Source organism: Suncus etruscus, chromosome 2, assembly GCF_024139225.1.
Source record: "Suncus etruscus isolate mSunEtr1 chromosome 2, mSunEtr1.pri.cur, whole genome shotgun sequence".
NCBI lineage: Eukaryota > Metazoa > Chordata > Mammalia > Eulipotyphla > Soricidae > Suncus > Suncus etruscus.
In genome coordinates this window covers 130,435,756-130,452,804 of record NC_064849.1, presented here as the reverse complement: position 1 = coordinate 130,452,804, position 17,049 = coordinate 130,435,756, and the positions used below count along the sequence as shown (strand labels likewise).

At 37.7% G+C, this 17,049-nt stretch overlaps 1 protein-coding gene across 1 annotated transcript in view; it reads right to left on the bottom strand.

Moving 5' to 3' along the window:
• The window catches only part of ARHGEF28 (Rho guanine nucleotide exchange factor 28), a 291,674-nt gene that overhangs the window by 84,644 nt on the left and 189,981 nt on the right, over positions 1–17,049 (bottom strand). The window contains exons 13-17 of the mRNA XM_049768833.1: positions 14,507–14,549; positions 8,387–8,510; positions 7,912–8,044; positions 2,329–2,384; positions 1,245–1,293 (exon numbers count right to left, since the gene is read on the bottom strand). Coding sequence (XP_049624790.1) covers positions 1,245–1,293; positions 2,329–2,384; positions 7,912–8,044; positions 8,387–8,510; positions 14,507–14,549 — 405 coding nt within the window. The remainder of the gene's footprint in view (positions 1–1,244; positions 1,294–2,328; positions 2,385–7,911; positions 8,045–8,386; positions 8,511–14,506; positions 14,550–17,049) is intronic.

Genomic DNA, 17,049 nt, shown 5'->3' with positions numbered 1-17,049 from the left:
AGGAAGTGACCTTCCTGTTGTATCAGGCTCCAGCCCCTCTAAGAGGAATTTTCAACTGTCACACTTCACTTAAGAAACGTTTGCTGCAGAGCAAGAAATTAAATATTACAGTTATGACTGCCTACTGTAGCCTTACACAACATTGTAACCAATGTAATCAATGTTGTGTCCCCACAAATTTGCATTCTTCATTATCCCATAGAGTCAAGTGGTTTTTAAAACACTGGTCACACTCTGTTATAGTATTGAAATGTGTAGTATTGAAAGTGACTGCAAACTTAAGATGCTTGCCACATGGCAAATAGTACAATTTGAGACTGAATACATTGCCAACTCTCTCAGTAGAATAACAGATTTTCAAATATAGAAGACAATGACAGAACTGGTTTGTACATGTCATGTAAATAACTATTAAAAAACACCAATTATTTTTGAAAGAAATTATGTGTTTCTGCAATATGTAATTCAGGGTAAAACAGAGCCACTATGTTTACCATATGCAGACAAAACTACAGCAAGTCTTGAAAACTCACTGTCACCATTAAAAGGTGGGGGAGAAATCAGAATATTTACTGTTATTACAGTAAATGATAAATGATAGCATCACAGCTAATAAAGAGTACCAGTCGGAATCAGAGATGAGAGAGTACAGGAGCTAAGGTACTTGTTTACTTAAGATCAACCTTGATTCAATCCTTGGCACTGCATATGGTTCTAAGTACCGGGAGGAGTGACAATATTCCTCCAAAATAGTGCCAAGATGCCCAGATAATGGGAACTGATAAGAATTGGTAGATTGTACACATGAAAATGTTTTTTTCTAACTATGGTGATTCTTATAAGTATGAGGAGCTTATGTATATGAATAAATATGTGGTCCTGTTAGGAAAATATGAAATGTGTGAATTTAATGTAGCCTGTTATCTTACAAAGGTTATTAAATCAATCAAGCACATTACACTAGCTAGGATTTTAGAATTGAGGCAATCTCCTAATTCCTCATCCCAATAGCTGTCCCCTGATGTAAAAGATCAGATACATATATGAGGCTGGCAGAGAAGTTTATGCCATTCTTGATCTATTTTGCATGAACAAAAGTTATGCCACATATACATTATGGCCATATAACTAGGTAAGTGAAAAAGAAAACAAAAGGAGGGTCTGCTTTACATTGGAAAAATATGTGGCATGTATGAAATTGAAAAAAACAATAAAAATCTCTTGTCATTTTCCACATCACTTACTTCCAAGGATGGTCTGTGGTTTGTTCTTGTTATATTTCTCTTGGGATTTCTGGTAAAGAATGTTAGAAACACATAAAATAAGATCAAAGCATCGCTGGATGACAAGTTCACAGTTATACAGAACAGAACTCTCAGCCTGTCATTTTTGTTGTTATTGTATTTATTTTAAACAAAGAGGAATTCAAAGCAAAAAGATATTAAATGCACCAAGGTAGAATGTTAAGAATAATGTGCCATGTGGCAGTTGTCATGAAGGTGTGCATCACGCATGTGGGTCCAGGAATCTCAGGCTTTGTGAAAAGCCTTGGGGAGAGCCGGAGGTGGAAGTGAGATGAGATTCAGCCTGCAGGCTCATGCCCAGGTCAGAAGACCCTGCTGTCAAGCACTGCCTTTCTCCTACTTTTATTCCAGACCAGTTCTGTCTTTGGACACCAAGATCTAACCACTGAATTTATCTATTTGGTGCTGCTGACCTGGGTGCATTTAATAAACCCAGAGGTTGGGACACCAAGTTTTCCTTTGGAAGAAACTCATGCTCACTCATCAACATTTGGGCCATGACTTTAGACATGGCAACATAAATGCCAACACAAATTTTTCCTCTTCAAACTCATCTCTAGCCACAGAGCCTCCTCCAGTTTCATCGGGTCTCATCCTATGTGCTTACCCTATGTACCAGCAACGATGGCCAAGAGTTTTAGACATCCTCAAGTCCCACATAGACCTACTGGATCAGTGTTCTAGTAGCAGGGTCCAGCAACCTCCATGGGAAGAAAATGTTTGAAAACTACTACTCTATGCTCAGGATTTACACTGGTAAAATCAAGCAGGCTCCAGTAGAAAGCTTAACCTGATCATCACCACCTAATACATTCCATGCCAATAACTAGATCAGTATCTCCCTTCTACACTAACATGTATACTGAAAGGAATAACTATACACTTAGAGCATGCATTATTTTATCATCACAGTGATCACTTTAAAAATCAGTAGACAATAATAAAAAGTACAAAATGAAAAAAATAATATGAAGAGCAAAACTCAATACACATGTGCCATATTTATAAATAAGTGAGAAATTACCTTGGTACACGGGGGTGCAGCATCTTTACAAGCCTTATGGACATTTGTGTTACAGTCTGAAACCAAGAAAGAGACAGAGCTGGTCTCACTTAAGTGATTCTCAAACCATTTAGCAAGATAACATGGGATCATAAACATACTTGTAACTCTCACAAAGAAGGACATAGTTATAGCACTGGTAGCCCCTCCACTCAGCACAAGCCCTTCAATAGCTCACTTTCGCTGGCCACATTTCTTTCTTTCCATATAAGGTACTATTTGTCTCAGAAAAATGAGCTCATGGGTGGTGCAGTTCATGGGTGGTGTGAGAGACCTAATTATTATACTAAGGAGGAATTCTAATAGAACTGGTGGCAACTACTCACACCCATGCCAGAAAATTGATTACAGTTAAAATAATAAGAATAAGTAGTAGTAGATAGTAGTAGTACTATTTCTTTTTATAAAAATGTTACAGTGAAACAGAAATTTCTACTAACTAGAAGAGGCCAGAGTCAATGGGTTCAGCGTCACTTCACAACTCACAACCAACGTGTCATTATTATGGATTCATCTCACTTAGAGATTTCAAAAAAGGACTCCATTTTGCTCAGAAACTTAGGTGGCCTTCACAGAGAAGCTGTCCTCTTGGGTTCTCCTACTCCAGTCTCCACCCAACACCTTTTCACACACCAACCTCAGGCACTATTTGTAGATGGAGCAGTCTGAGGCTAAGCATTTGAAAGCTCATCAGAAAGATTCTTTCTGTGGAAGTAGAAGGTCCCACTCAACCCTTGAGGACATACAAGAAAATTGCTCCAAGCCCAGTAAGAATGGGCATGAAGTTGAGCCCAATAACTGTTCCCCCTCTATCCTCTCAATAGATGTGTAGGAGTATCAAGCTAACACCTTAGGAGCCAGTGCATGAAACCCAGGTGCCTCTGTGGGAGTGTCCTGCAAGAGGTTAGGGTAACAGAAAAACTGGGTGCACTTCTCACCCCACAGCAAGAAAACACAAAGGGATGTCACAGAAAATAAAGTGATACAAGAAGAGGAAGCCACTGAATTTGAAATCCAGAGGTGAAAAATTGAGAGATTTGAAGAGTATTTTCCATGAGACACAAAATAGATGTAAAATAAGACCCAAAGTCATCAATGATTTAAAGATGTCATGATAATGCTTTAAAGAGGCACAAAGGATGAGAATGGAGTGGAGGTCTTTGAGGCCCTCAGGGGTGCAAGAAAGGATCAGGCTCATCATAATTGGATCCTGTGCAAACAATGGACATGACAAAGATGTACAGGCAGTATTAACATGAATATGGAAAGAACATCCAGGAAAATGGGGATGAAGAAAAGCATCACTAGCAGACAGACAACACGGAACATACTTCTCCAAGGAAAATACAGACAGAATAGTTCAAGCAATATTGAAGTTACAACCATCAAAAACTAAATAAAATCTAGTCTATATGTAGAGTTTGACATAATGTGAATGATTTAAAAGTCTAAGTCCTCGTGCAATTAGACAGAGAAAGTAGATATTTCAGGAGTGTGGAGGTCAATACTTTGCTACTGCAACATAAATGCCCATATATCATGGACTGAGGGTGCTGAGTTTTAGGAGTTTGACTTAAGAATTTAGCCAGTTAAATTTTTTTCCTGTGTGAAAGAAGCAAAGATATATCTTTGGTTTTAGGGATTTGGGCTTCAGGGATTTGGATATCTAAGAGATTTAGATACACAAGGTTTTAGAAAACAGATCACTCTAATAACCTTTTTGAAAAAACAGTGATTCAAAATTCTGTTCTAGCCTTTTAAAATCAGGGGCAGCTGCATTGGCAAAGCAAAAGGGAAGAGCAAAGAGACACAGGTCTGAGGTCTGAGTTTCTGTCATCAGTTGTGGTAAAGCCCAGCCTGTGCCTATACATGATGAGGTTGATCTTATTTACTTTGGTAAGGAAGACAACAAAACTTCTGACAATAGTCACTCTGAGCTAGCCTGTAGAGAACTATTTGGGCTTCTACCTGGATCTCTGACAGCATCTTAAAGGAAGCCTTAAGTGGGCTTTGTGCTTAACCCTCTCAGTTCCTAAGAAATAAGTAGAAAGTGAGGAATCAAAACAAGAACTTGGGAATTATGGGTCTAAAGGCACAACCTTATGACAGGGGTTGTAAGATAATTCTTAGAAAGAGTAAAGAACAAATGCACTGAGTAAGAACATAAAGGACAATGAGGAAACTGGAAAACCTGTCTAGAGTACAGGTGGGGGGGGTGGGATGGAGGGAGATTTGGGACATTGGTGGTGGGAATGTTGCACTAAAGATGGGGGGTGTTCTTTACATGACTGAAACCTAATTACAATCATATTTGTAATCAAGATGTTTAAATAAATAAAAATATTAAATAAAAAGAACATAATGGACATTAATAGAGAAGAAGCAAAGAGGGACAAGAGAATCACGCTTTTTTCCTAAAGGATTCATCACTCAACATGAAAACAGAAATAGCACAATAGCCAAAATCTGGAAACAATCCAAATGTCCAAAATAGATGACTGGATAAAGAAACCATGGTACATATACACAATGGAATATTAGTCAGCCATAAAGAGAGTCATGCAATTTGCTACTCCATGGAGAGACTTGGAGAGGATCGTGCTGTGTGAAGCTAGTCAGAGGGAGAGAGACTGACACAGAATGATATGTCAGATGCCAGGATATAAAGAAACATAATGGTAGAATAATGAATATCCAAAGACAATGGAAACAAAAAATATGAGAACTGGTTTTCAGTAGAAAACATGCCACTTGAGGACCTGGGAGATAGAACAATGAATGGTAGCAAGTGGTAGAAGGAAGTGCTTGATCAGAAGAAAAGATGTAAACGTTGGTAAAGTGTCTTATATGATACTGTCCCTCTCAGCAACAGTACTGTACTCTATAACAACAGTACTGTAAACTACAGTGAAAAAATTAAAAAAGGAGAAATTGTCTCTTGTAGAAGCAAACTAGTGGTGAGGATTAAGCAGGGTTGGGGGCAGCATTGGTGGAAGGAAATGAACACTAGTGAAATTTTGGTGTTGAAATACTATATGCCTGAAACCCAATAATTAGTAACTTTGAGGTGACTAAATAAATTAATTTTTACTGGGTTTTGAGGGTTGAGAGGGGCATTAGGTCTTACCTAGCAATGGTCAGAGGTTTTGCATTTCTGTTTTGCACTCAGCCACTTCTCGCAGTGCTCTAGCATCCCATATAGTCATCTATAAGGCATGTTCCCTGCCTGCCCCACTAACACTCCAGTCCCAACTAAATACATTTTTAAATAAAGAAAACAGTGGCTACTGAGTCTGAAAGAGGAGGAAAAGTTCTCCAACCCTACTAGAAAACCAACTTTTAGTAGTCAAAAGTAGAACTTCAAGTAAGTGGGAGCAGAGGGTAAAGTAGCAGGGATTGGGATGAAAACTATGAGTGTCCTCTCCTAGCTAGAGGGGTGATCTAGATTCATGGATGAAGGTAAACTAGGTGTGTACAACAGAAGAAAACTAACTCCCAAGAACACAGCTGGAGCTACAGCCACAAATCACACATGTAGAATGCCACTATCCACAGCAAAGCTCTAAAATCCTGTTTATCCAATTCAAGCCCATTGGATGGTTTCATGCTTTCTTGAAGCCCTTAAAAGAAAGAACCACATTCTTCAAGGAAAGCAAACACGGCATGCAAATTCTGGCATCACTAAATGGATGAGAAGGCCTCTGCCCCTACCACCATAAGCAAAGCTATTTGCATCACAGGAACTTTTTTTTAGTTTAATTACTTTCTAGGGATATGTAATAAGAACATTACATGCTACCTTTCTTTACCTTTGGGTTCCCAAGCCACATCCAAATGTTTCCTAATTCTGGCTTAGCAATAAATATATGAAATGAAGTTTATCTGCCTAGAACTGAAGTTCTTTCCTCTGAATTCTTTTTTAACTTTGTAAATTATACATGAAGCCTTAGCAAGCACAAGACATCATTCTATGCACCATGGATCTCACAGAGAACAAAAGGAACAAACAGAAATTAAGCCCTTAAAAATTTATATTCTGTTCTACTGAGATGAAAGTTGAAATCTCATTTTTTAAAACAACATACAGAACATGAGGTGATTGATGATGCTAGGTGAAATAAAATTGAAAGAAAAGTACTGGATCAGTTAGCCTCTAGGTAGGATATAATGAATAAAGCAAACAAACTATAAAACCTAACAAAAACAGTTTGAATTTTATCAATGGAAGGTGGTTATCAGGGAAAGATGAAGTGTAGGAGTTGGTCTTTGGAAACCATGAATAGTTCTAGAATTTTGTGGGAGGTTCTATGAGTATGTCATAGATGTTTGTGGAGGTGTAAAACCATACTTCTGAGAAACCTAAGCAGTATTGTGATTCAGTCTTGAATTCCATTTATATACTATTCCTGTTTTGAAGAAGACAGTGATAAAAATCCATGGCTATTAAAATTGAGGGGCAGAGCAAGATTAAATGGAGGAAGAAATAAGCCAAGCATTGGTGGCCAGAAAGATCGGAGGAAGGCAGCATCTGAGCACCTGAAAGAAAGAGGAAGTGATCCAGGGACTTTCTGAGAAATGAAGAATGAGCACTGCAAGCAGAAGAGAGAACCAGGGAAGGCCCTACAGAAGAGCCTGGAATGTCTGAGGAATAAGTACAGATGCCACAGTGAAGGCCATGAATGGGAGAGAAGAAGATGAACAGATCATGGGGATTTTGAAGTCATTATCAGGGCTGTGGTCTTATTTATGATCAGAAGAGGAAGCCAGAGAGGATTTAGAAGAGGGGCCTAACCCTCACCAAGCTCACTGCAGCTAACATTTTCAGGACAAGCTTTCAGAGGGGAAAGAGCAAGGATATGATTTCAAAAGATCATGCTGGCTTCCAAATAGAGTGTATTTGAATGTGTCTGCTTTTCTGTGTGTTTTGAAAACAGTTAAGAAAATTGCTGAAAAAATTGTTGTAAAGTGTGTGAGGAGAGATATCAAAATACTTCATATTTTTATATGAGCATCTAGTTGGAGTTGCCACTCATCAAAGAACATTTGTACATGGCACAAGTAACAAAAGAGCTCAGCTGGTGGACAGGCCACATGTGAAAAGAGTCTGGATAGACAAACAGTGAAATTATATATGAAGATACGAGAGATAGTAGAAAAGTTACGGAGCTTGCTTTGCAGGTGGACAATCCCAGTTTGAGTCTTATATATATACATATATATATATGTATACATATACAGTTCCCTGAGGACCACCAGGAGTGATCCCTGAATACAGAGTCATGAATAAGTCCTAAAGAGGACTAAGTGTGGCCCAAAACAAAACAGAAAAAGAAAATAACAAGGAAACAGTAAGGTGTCATGTCTAAGTTTCTGAGACATCATCACTCCTGGATGAAAATTATTGTCAATGCTTAATTTGTTCAATTATCTGTGCAAAACCGAAATGAAGGTTTTTATTGACTATGATTAGCAGCGGCCTTCTTCTTGGAGGCCTCACTGTCTGAGGAGGCAGAGGCCAGAGATAGTACAAGACCCACAACTTACGAGAACACTGAAGGGACTCTTTTCCCAGGAGTGTCTTATCACAAACCAAACACTGGAGAACTCCAGAGAATGTTCCCGGAACAAACTGATGTCGACTCAGTTTTTCTTTGTCTTTGGCATCTTTGCTTTTTGTCTTCAGATGTAGCCACAGGAGAAGGGCATGGGGGAAAAAAGAAAAGAGAAACGCTGAGCTGCTGATCTACTTTGACAAATTACACAAAATTCCCACAATTCCCATTAGAAATTAAGGGCTGCACTTGAAGAACACCTGTAAGAACAGCAACATGAAGGGTATATCCCAGAAGCACTAGTCTTACTATTCCTATTGACTTTCATAAGAGACAGAGTTACATACATGCATGTATAAAACTAAGATTATATTACAATTATAAAAAGGAAAGTATAAACTAAAGCAGTTACTAAGAAACTGAGTCTTCTATGTTTTATGAGCAGTTGGCATAGGCACTTTAGTTACCTTAGATTTATTTCGAGGACTGGTCATTCTATTCATAAGGAAGCTGAAAGTTCTGCTCACTTTGTATTTTTCAGATTCTGATTTGGCAGGTATGATATACTTATCCCATTCTTCTTCCTGAATTCTATAAAAATGATGTATCATTAATATAGTACTTAAGGAGAATTCAACAGATTCATTCTCATAGGTGTGCAAACATTCAACTTTTATTTTTGTTTTTTGACCATATCTGGTGGCACTCTGCACTGAGAATTCGCTCCAAGCAGGCTTGAGGGACCATATGGGATGCCGGGGATCAGGTTCAGGTCAGCTACATGTAAGGTAAATGCCCTAACTGCTGTGCTATCACTCCAGTCTTCAAACAGTCAACTTTTTTGTGCACTTAAAAAAGCTTATAGTAGTAAACAAAGATAGAACAGGGGTTAAGGCACATTTCTTGTGAAAAGCGGACTCTAGTTTGCTGGCATCACATAGTCCCCTGAACATCACTGGGAGCAGTCCTTGAGATACCCCCAACAATACCACTAATGGTGGTCCAGGTAATCCTTGGTACCATAGAGCCCAAACTCCTCCTCTGGCTCTCATACTGAATGGCTAGCCCAACTGACCAAGAATCACTAGTGGATAGCTCTCTGAGACTCCTGAGTACTATTGTAAAGTGCCTCTACCTTGAAGTGCTGATAGTAGGGGTGGAAAGATAGTTTAAAGGACTGGAGTATGGCCCCAAGTTCAATATCTACCACTGCTTCCTGCTTCTCATCTCCAGACCTGCCAAATTAAGGCCCTGAAGCAACCCAGTAACACTGCCTCGCTAATCTGATTACCTAGCCATCAGGTCCATCTCACAAGCCAAGAAGTATCACCAGGAAGGCCTCCACAATCCCTGGCACCCCAAATGGTTTTAGGAGCACCAACTGAAGTGACTCCTTAGTTCAGAGCCAGTATTAAACCCAGGTGTGATCCAAAAATCAAAATAGAGGACCCCAGACCCTAAGCATTGCTGAGGAAGCCCTCCAAAAATGCTAATAAAACACTGGAGGAAATAAAAATAATTTAAAAAAAAATTGGTTGAGGTCCTGTGGCTTACAGTACTGATAATGATGGTTTCTCATGCACATAATTCCACAGCATACTTCTTGCCAGTGGACCCATCTTTCTCCTCAAAAGATCCCCTTCCTTTTAGTCTGCCAACTCAATTGTGTAGATCAGTTCCCGTTAGATTACCTTTGGCCCATAAAGGAACTCTTAAATTTATAGATTTACTTTTAAAACACTCAACTTCCTGTTCACTATACTCACTATACTAGCAGAAATACTAGCAAAAATTTCTTAGGGTAAAGAGAAGCCAAATAATCAGCAATGTAATGCTGGGTTTTATTTATGGAAGATAGAAATAATATTCAGCAGACACATCTTTTCCTCAACACAGCCTGAGAAGCTCTGCCTCACCTCTTGAGGCTATATGGGACTTTGAATGAACTCTCTAGGTTGTAAAGGAGAGAAGGCTGGGAATAAACCCCCCAAAAGAGACAAGGGTACCAAGACCAAATCCATAACACACTGAATATCATTTAATTTTCTGTAATCCATATAATCTTTCTTTAGAAAAAATAATGAACCATAGCCTTTGAATTTTATTTCCCCTGAAGCTTTCTCTGAAAGGCTTAGATTTCTAGTATTACTTCAGAGTGGCAGGTATTAAAATTTTAAGTAGGATTTAAGCATATTAGGACTTAAGCATATTAATAAAACTTAAGTATTATAACAAACCACTTAACTCTATAGACACAGTCTTTCCTGAATGGACATCTCCCAATTCAAGTCTTTCCTCATCAGTCTTTTCATAGGACTAAAACAGTTTTAGAAATCACTTAAAAAAAAACCTACTCTACACAATGGGCAAAAAGAATAAATATAAAACTACACAGAGCAACAAAATGGAATTCACAGTCTTTAATTTTCTTTCTACTTCCACAACAACCCCTGTTATTTTTGCTTTGGTTAACTGACTAGTTAATATAAAACGGTAAGTAGCAATACTTCTTGGACCATGAGCCTCTTAATGTGTACAACTCATTGAATACTATAATTTATGCTCATTTTTAGAATGGGGTGGGGAACCCACTTGAGAAATGCAGAAGAATGTTCTCTGGGACACCTTTTTATGATTCTATGAGTCAGTATGAGAAAAGAGCTGAAAGATGAGATGGTCTTCATTTCAGAAGGAGATATGGTGGAGTCAAAGTAGATTCTGCAGCCAGGAAGTCCTCTCCCTTCATTCCCAAAATATAACCTCATATAACTAAACTCCTCAAAGGATCTTTTCTTGTTTACTCATTTGTAATATGAAATTCCCATGCTTTATAAAACTCTACTAAGAACATTTCAGCATGGAATAAAACAAATAAATGTACTGCTGTTTACCATACATTGTCTTTCCACCCACAAAAATTCTTAAAAGCTTAAAACTTAACCTTAAGTTCAAAAGCTGCTAAGACTCAAGAGGTAAATTAAACACAAGATACTTAAACACTACATTTAAAAAATATTCAGAACAGCCATCCATCCATTCCACCAGTAGAAAGATTTCCAGCAGAATTCATTGTCGCAACAAAGAATAGGAACCATGTGAAACTTCTGAGGGAAATACAGACAGTTGTTAGATTCTGGGTTTCAAATCTAACTATGTGATGTTCACCTAATAACAATGAGATGCTTTAGAGAAGAACTGAGAAAGAAAAAAAAAACACCCAACTGATTTTAGAACAAAATTTAAATATTTGTAACAAAACTTAAATAACTTTTCACTTTTTGTTTTACTTTGTTTCATTTTGGGGTCACACAGGGCAATACTTAGGGCTTACTACTAGCTCTGCACTCAGGAATTATTCCTCAAGGTGCTTGGAGGACCTTATGAATGCCAGGCATCAAATGGACTCAGGTGAGTTGCATGAAAGGCAAGTGCCTACTCACTGTACTATATCACTCCACCCCCAACAACTTTTCACTTTTCACTTCACTTAAGATGAAAAGAAGGAGTAATGCTCTGTATAACACCCCAAACAAGAATCTCCATTACCAATAGAAAATCACCCACAATAAAGTTGCAAAAATCCCACTCTTTGGGGACTCTCTTACTATTGCTTTTATAACAGGCAAACAAATGAATACTTACTATCTAGAACTTTAACCTACCATACCTATAGCCATTTTTTCCTTAGGAACTGGACATCCATGTGACAGAAGAGTTATCACTATCCAAGTTGAAAATTAACGCATTGAAAATTCTTTTAACACTCAAATGTCTGTCCACCTACCCCACCTTTTTGGGTGATAGATGTAATAGATGGAAGATAGGTGGTGGTAATAAAATAACAGAATCATTTTATATATAATCTTCAAACAATTGGGATGGATATAATATCTGTTAATGCAGACATAAGTCTCCAAGTTTGGGCATGAACACTATCCCATCCCTTTATCTGGTTGCATATTTAACCTTGTAACTGTGTATCCATGGTTATTCAATTAAAAATTTATTTAAAACATAGTGGTGGGCCCAGAGAGATAGCACAGCGGCATTTGCCTTGCAAGCAGCCCATCCAGGACCAAAGGTGATTGGTTCGAATCTCGGTGTCCCATATGGTCCCCCGTGCCTGCCAGGAGCTATTTCTGAGCAGACAGCCAGGAGTAACCCCTGAGCACCACCGAGTGTGGCCCAAAAACCAAAAACAAACAAAAACAAACAAACAAAAAAAAACATAGTGGTATTCAATCACTTGTACAAAAATAGGTACTAGTTTATATAAATTTTCTACAGATCATTGAAAAAGTTGTTGTCTATGAACATGAGACACACCTGGATCATGTAGAGGTACTATTATAAATATCAATGTGTAAATATTCTAATTAGTAAATATTTTACCTCTGTGGTCTATGAAATGGTTTTTTTAACCAGAATAAAAAGGTTGAAAACCATTGAACTACTTAAGAGAATTCCAAAAAGGCTAGTCCACCAGTAATTATGTATAGTGCATTTGGTATGACCAGAGATTTTTTTTCCACTAGGATGTAAAGCAAGAGAAGCTACATAATATGTAAATATGGGTCAGATAGATAGCACAGAAGTTAAGGTACTTTCTTTACATGTGTCCTACCCAGATTTGATCCCTGGCAACCTAAATGAATCCAAACTACAACCAGGAGTGATCCCTGAGTATAGAGCAAGGAACAAAACCTGAGTAAGCCAATTGTGGCCTCCAAATAAACAAACAAACAAACAAAAAACAATAATAACAACAAAAGAATGTCAGGAAATAAGATATATACTTTCCACTCAAATTAAGTATTTTATAAGATAATAGTTAATTAATTATGACATTGGCTCTGCTGGTCTGAAATTCCTTCCTGATGAAAAATATTTGTCATTTTTAATTTTTTTTTTTTTTTTTTTTTTTGGTTTTTGGGCCACACCCGGTGACGCTCAGGGGTTACTCCTGACTATGCGCTCAGAAGTCGCTCCTGGCTTGGGGGACCATATGGGACGCCGGGGGATCGAACCGCGGTCCGTCTCCTAGGCTAGCGCAGGTAAGGCAGGCACCTTACCTCGAGCGCCACCGCCCGGCCCCGTCATTTTTAATTTTTATAATCAATCGATTATTACTCCAAGTGTTATAAAGAAACAAGAATTATTGATTCAAACAGTGACCAGGGATCATGTTTCAGAATTACCAAAATGTTTAAATCGGATAATAATATAATCTAATTAAAACCATGCAAGATGCATATAGATATCAAGCAATGGTCCATTTATTGCTGTTCCTGCTAAAGCTGTCATCATTGTCACATCATCTTTACCACCAATATATTCCCAAGGACATCCATAGTCTCCCTCTATTATCTGCAAGTTTCTATTCAGGCCTCACAAAGTAGAAACAAACAGAACGAAGTATTTTTCATTTGGATATTTAAAGATTGAAAACAAAGCTGTGCTTGCTTCTTTACATAATAAATGGTTTCGCGGTTTTGCAAAATTAAAATCATTTTTTCTTTTCATATAATCCCTTAATGCCAAACATTTATGGCATTTCTAAGACTTGTTTGGCACATAACCCCAAGGCTATCTCAAGTGTGACTTACCAGTAGTTAGTTATTGGAGACAACAGAACTCAACAGTCTAGTTTTCTAATTCTTCCCAATTTTCAACCCAACACTAATTTACCTTCTATGGAAAAGAGTTTAAACTTAAAACTTTCAATTTCTGGGGCTAGAGCAATAGCAAAGAGAGAAGGGCATGCTTTTGTTTGATTTCCGACATCCCGGATGATCCCTCAGCCTACCAGGAATGATCTCTAAGCACAGAGCCAGGAATAAACCCTTAGCACTGATGGATGTGGCACCTGCGAGGGTGAGCGCAAGCACATAAACATAAATACACACACACACACACACACACACACACACAGTTTTCAATTTGCAAATCATCCAGAGAACTGACTCCAAGTACCTTTCATCTCCTTTTCCCCCTTGTTTTCAAAGGTAACACTTCTAAGCAACACTCTAGAAAAACAAAGAACAGCCAGATTCAGCTCCTCCTATAACCTAGCCTAGAGACATGTGACCGGTCACAAGTCCTCTTGTCATGAACTTAATGAGGTTGCTGTCAATATTGCTCATGCCTAGTACTCTGATCTGTCCATTGGAGGTGTTTAGCTTGGAAAATACATACACCCAAGCACCCTATCTCCAGATCTGCCTATCTGTGGAGACTAAAAAAAGAGAGTTGGCTGATTTAGAATAATGCAGCACAGGGAGTGAAAGATTTCAGCAAGTTTAGTATCTGGAGCCCCCTCACAAATCACTGAACAGACATAAAAATAATGTATATTGGGCAAGAGAGATCAAGGGCTCTTTGTCTTTGGGAATCATTGCTTTGCACACAAGGCTGAATGGAATTCCATTTCCAGCTCCAGTTGTAGCCTTGAGCTCCACTGGATGTGACCCAGAAAAAACTTTAATACTGTAAAATAATGTACAAACATTTCCATAATAAATTAAACACTTCATAATAAATTAATTTCCATAATAAATCAAACATAATAAGGAAAATAGTTATAGTACCTTTTTTCTCCTGGTGGCTCTGGTAAGCTGTAAGCTCTTTGCTCTGCAAGATACAGAACAATAAAATAAAAACTAAGACAGCAAACAAGTAATCATCTGTTAGTCTAAAATGCACACTCTAATCACATTTTATCATTGTGCATACCACTCATTAGAAAATAATGAAAAAACATGTTATTTGTATAAGTAGAGGATTGCTCTGGGAATCTTTATTATCATTTTTCAAGTCTGGAGAGAATGAAGAGGAGGCCAATGAGGCAACATTTACTAACTTTATGAATCAAGTTAGCATCAGCAAGGGGCAGCAAACACTTTCTAGAATTGCAGAAAATTAGCCCAACATTTTTGGCTATTTTTCACCAGAGCTTTATTCTTTATGCCTAACACTAATTCTCCAATTTACAGAACTAAAAAGTATTTTAGCTGCTTTTGCGCAAAGCTCAAAAGAGAAGTGTTGACAGCCAGCTTAAGAAAGAGCCCATCTCGATTTAGCTGCAATGCCTTTATACAATCCTAGCAGCCAGTTAACAGATGTGCCTATGGCTTAGGAGGAGGGAGAACCTCTAACCCCAGGCATCAAAGGGGATGGCTCATGCAAGCAGCTTAGCATCATCTAGCTTTTGGAGCTGAGTACTTACTACGGGAATGGAGCAGAGACACTGATTTAGACAGTGAGAGAGTTTGAAGGAGGGAACAGCCACTGTGGAATGCACCATCTAAGGAGCAGGGAAAATCCTTTACCATTACAATTCAGAAGAGTTTTAGAGACAATACTAGGTTGTACAGGGAGATTAGCCACATTTATACACAAAAGAAAGCCCTTGAAAAAGTAATAAAAATGACCATAATACAATCATGTAGTTAATAGGAAAAAAATCTACTTTAAAAAAGTTGAAACCTTAGTTGTAATGACATTATAAAATGTTAGCCATGGTCAGTTGTGGGCAGACATCACTCTCCTAATTCTGCTCCAAGGAGTTGCTAAAAGACTAGATCACATCTCCTTAATAAGGTATTAACGTGATAGATAGAACCAGATTCAGCCAACAGGACAAAGTCCAATAGGGTTTCATCCATAAGGGCTGAATAATATTAAGAAGCACATTCACATCACTCCTCAAATTTGTAAAATGTATTAATCTCTTGTCCATCTTAATGATGCTGTAAAATCATTTCAATATTGACAATGTTCCTTTCCATTAAACTCAGAAAGTACAAAGAGAATACAGGATTGGATGTTGTTTTATGCCCACAAGTCTCATTTGTACTCAAGGCACCAAAGGGAAAATAATGCATGGAAAATGGTAACAACTCTTTAGAAGTAAAATGAATTAAGAGAATACCCCAAATAAGAATAAATAAGTCTATCTCATCTTTGAATGGGTATTTCAGTTCCTACATAGGAATTCTATGCTGGGGCAAATGAAGTCCTGCTCTGTTCAAACAGAAAAATTTCAGACTATTTCGAAGTTATTACAGAGGGTTTATAATAATACAAATGCCAATATGCCTCTGAGTAAGCAGATAACAAATATATCTTTCTAGTCAAACCTTCATAGCTGTGCTTTGAATTCATAAACAAATGAATCCTTTTCCCTAAAAACTAAAATGATTCTTTTGTTTTGTTTTTGGGCCACATATGGCAGGTACTCAGGGGTCACTCTGGCTGCACTTAGCAGCCTGGAGGTGCTTAGGAACCATATGGAATAATGGGGTTGAAGCTGAGTCAGCTGCAAGCAAGGCAAGTGCCCAAATCACTTTAATATTACTCAGGCATAAAGAGTAAACTGATGCTTAATAACTCTGTAGTTTTGACTGACTTAAATGTATTAAGTCAAATACTTGTGGCAATGCAGACTCATTGAAATCTTAATATAGTTAGAGTATAACCTCAACATAAATAGTATATTTTTAATTTTTATCTTCAGGAAACATTATTTCAATAAATAATCTAACCTTTAAGTATATATTTAAAATACAAAGGTATTTATTTTGTTTTGTTTTGTCATGTGTTCTAGTGATCAGGAGTTCATTGTAAGGTCTTAAAATACAGTACTGCTTAAGCTGTGTGATTGATGCCAAGGAATAACCTGGGCCAGTCAGGAGATTTTGGGAAGTGCTGGAGGGATGATGTGGGACCCCTAAAGTGGCACCACAATGATGTTCAAAGGATCACCTGGTGTCCAGGGATGAAACATATGTACTCAGAAATAGCATATGTTCTAATACCACACTATCTCTTGGCCCTCAGAAATCTAACTATAAAAATGAGATATTATGGCTATAAAAGCACCATTTCCATACTGTACAGAAAATTCAAATGTGCTCTCCAAACATTTACAGTGTAAAGTTAATTTAAATGTTAAATTATCTTATCATTAAAGAAGTGTCAAATTTTAAAAGGAATCCCAACACTAAGTACATTTAGGGAGACTTTGAAAGCTCAGAAACAGGAATAATAAGAAGAAAAATTCAGGACCAATTCAATCCACTTTCTTTTTTCCTGTCCTCTTAAGGCAGTTGAATTCTTTATCTCTTTTCTA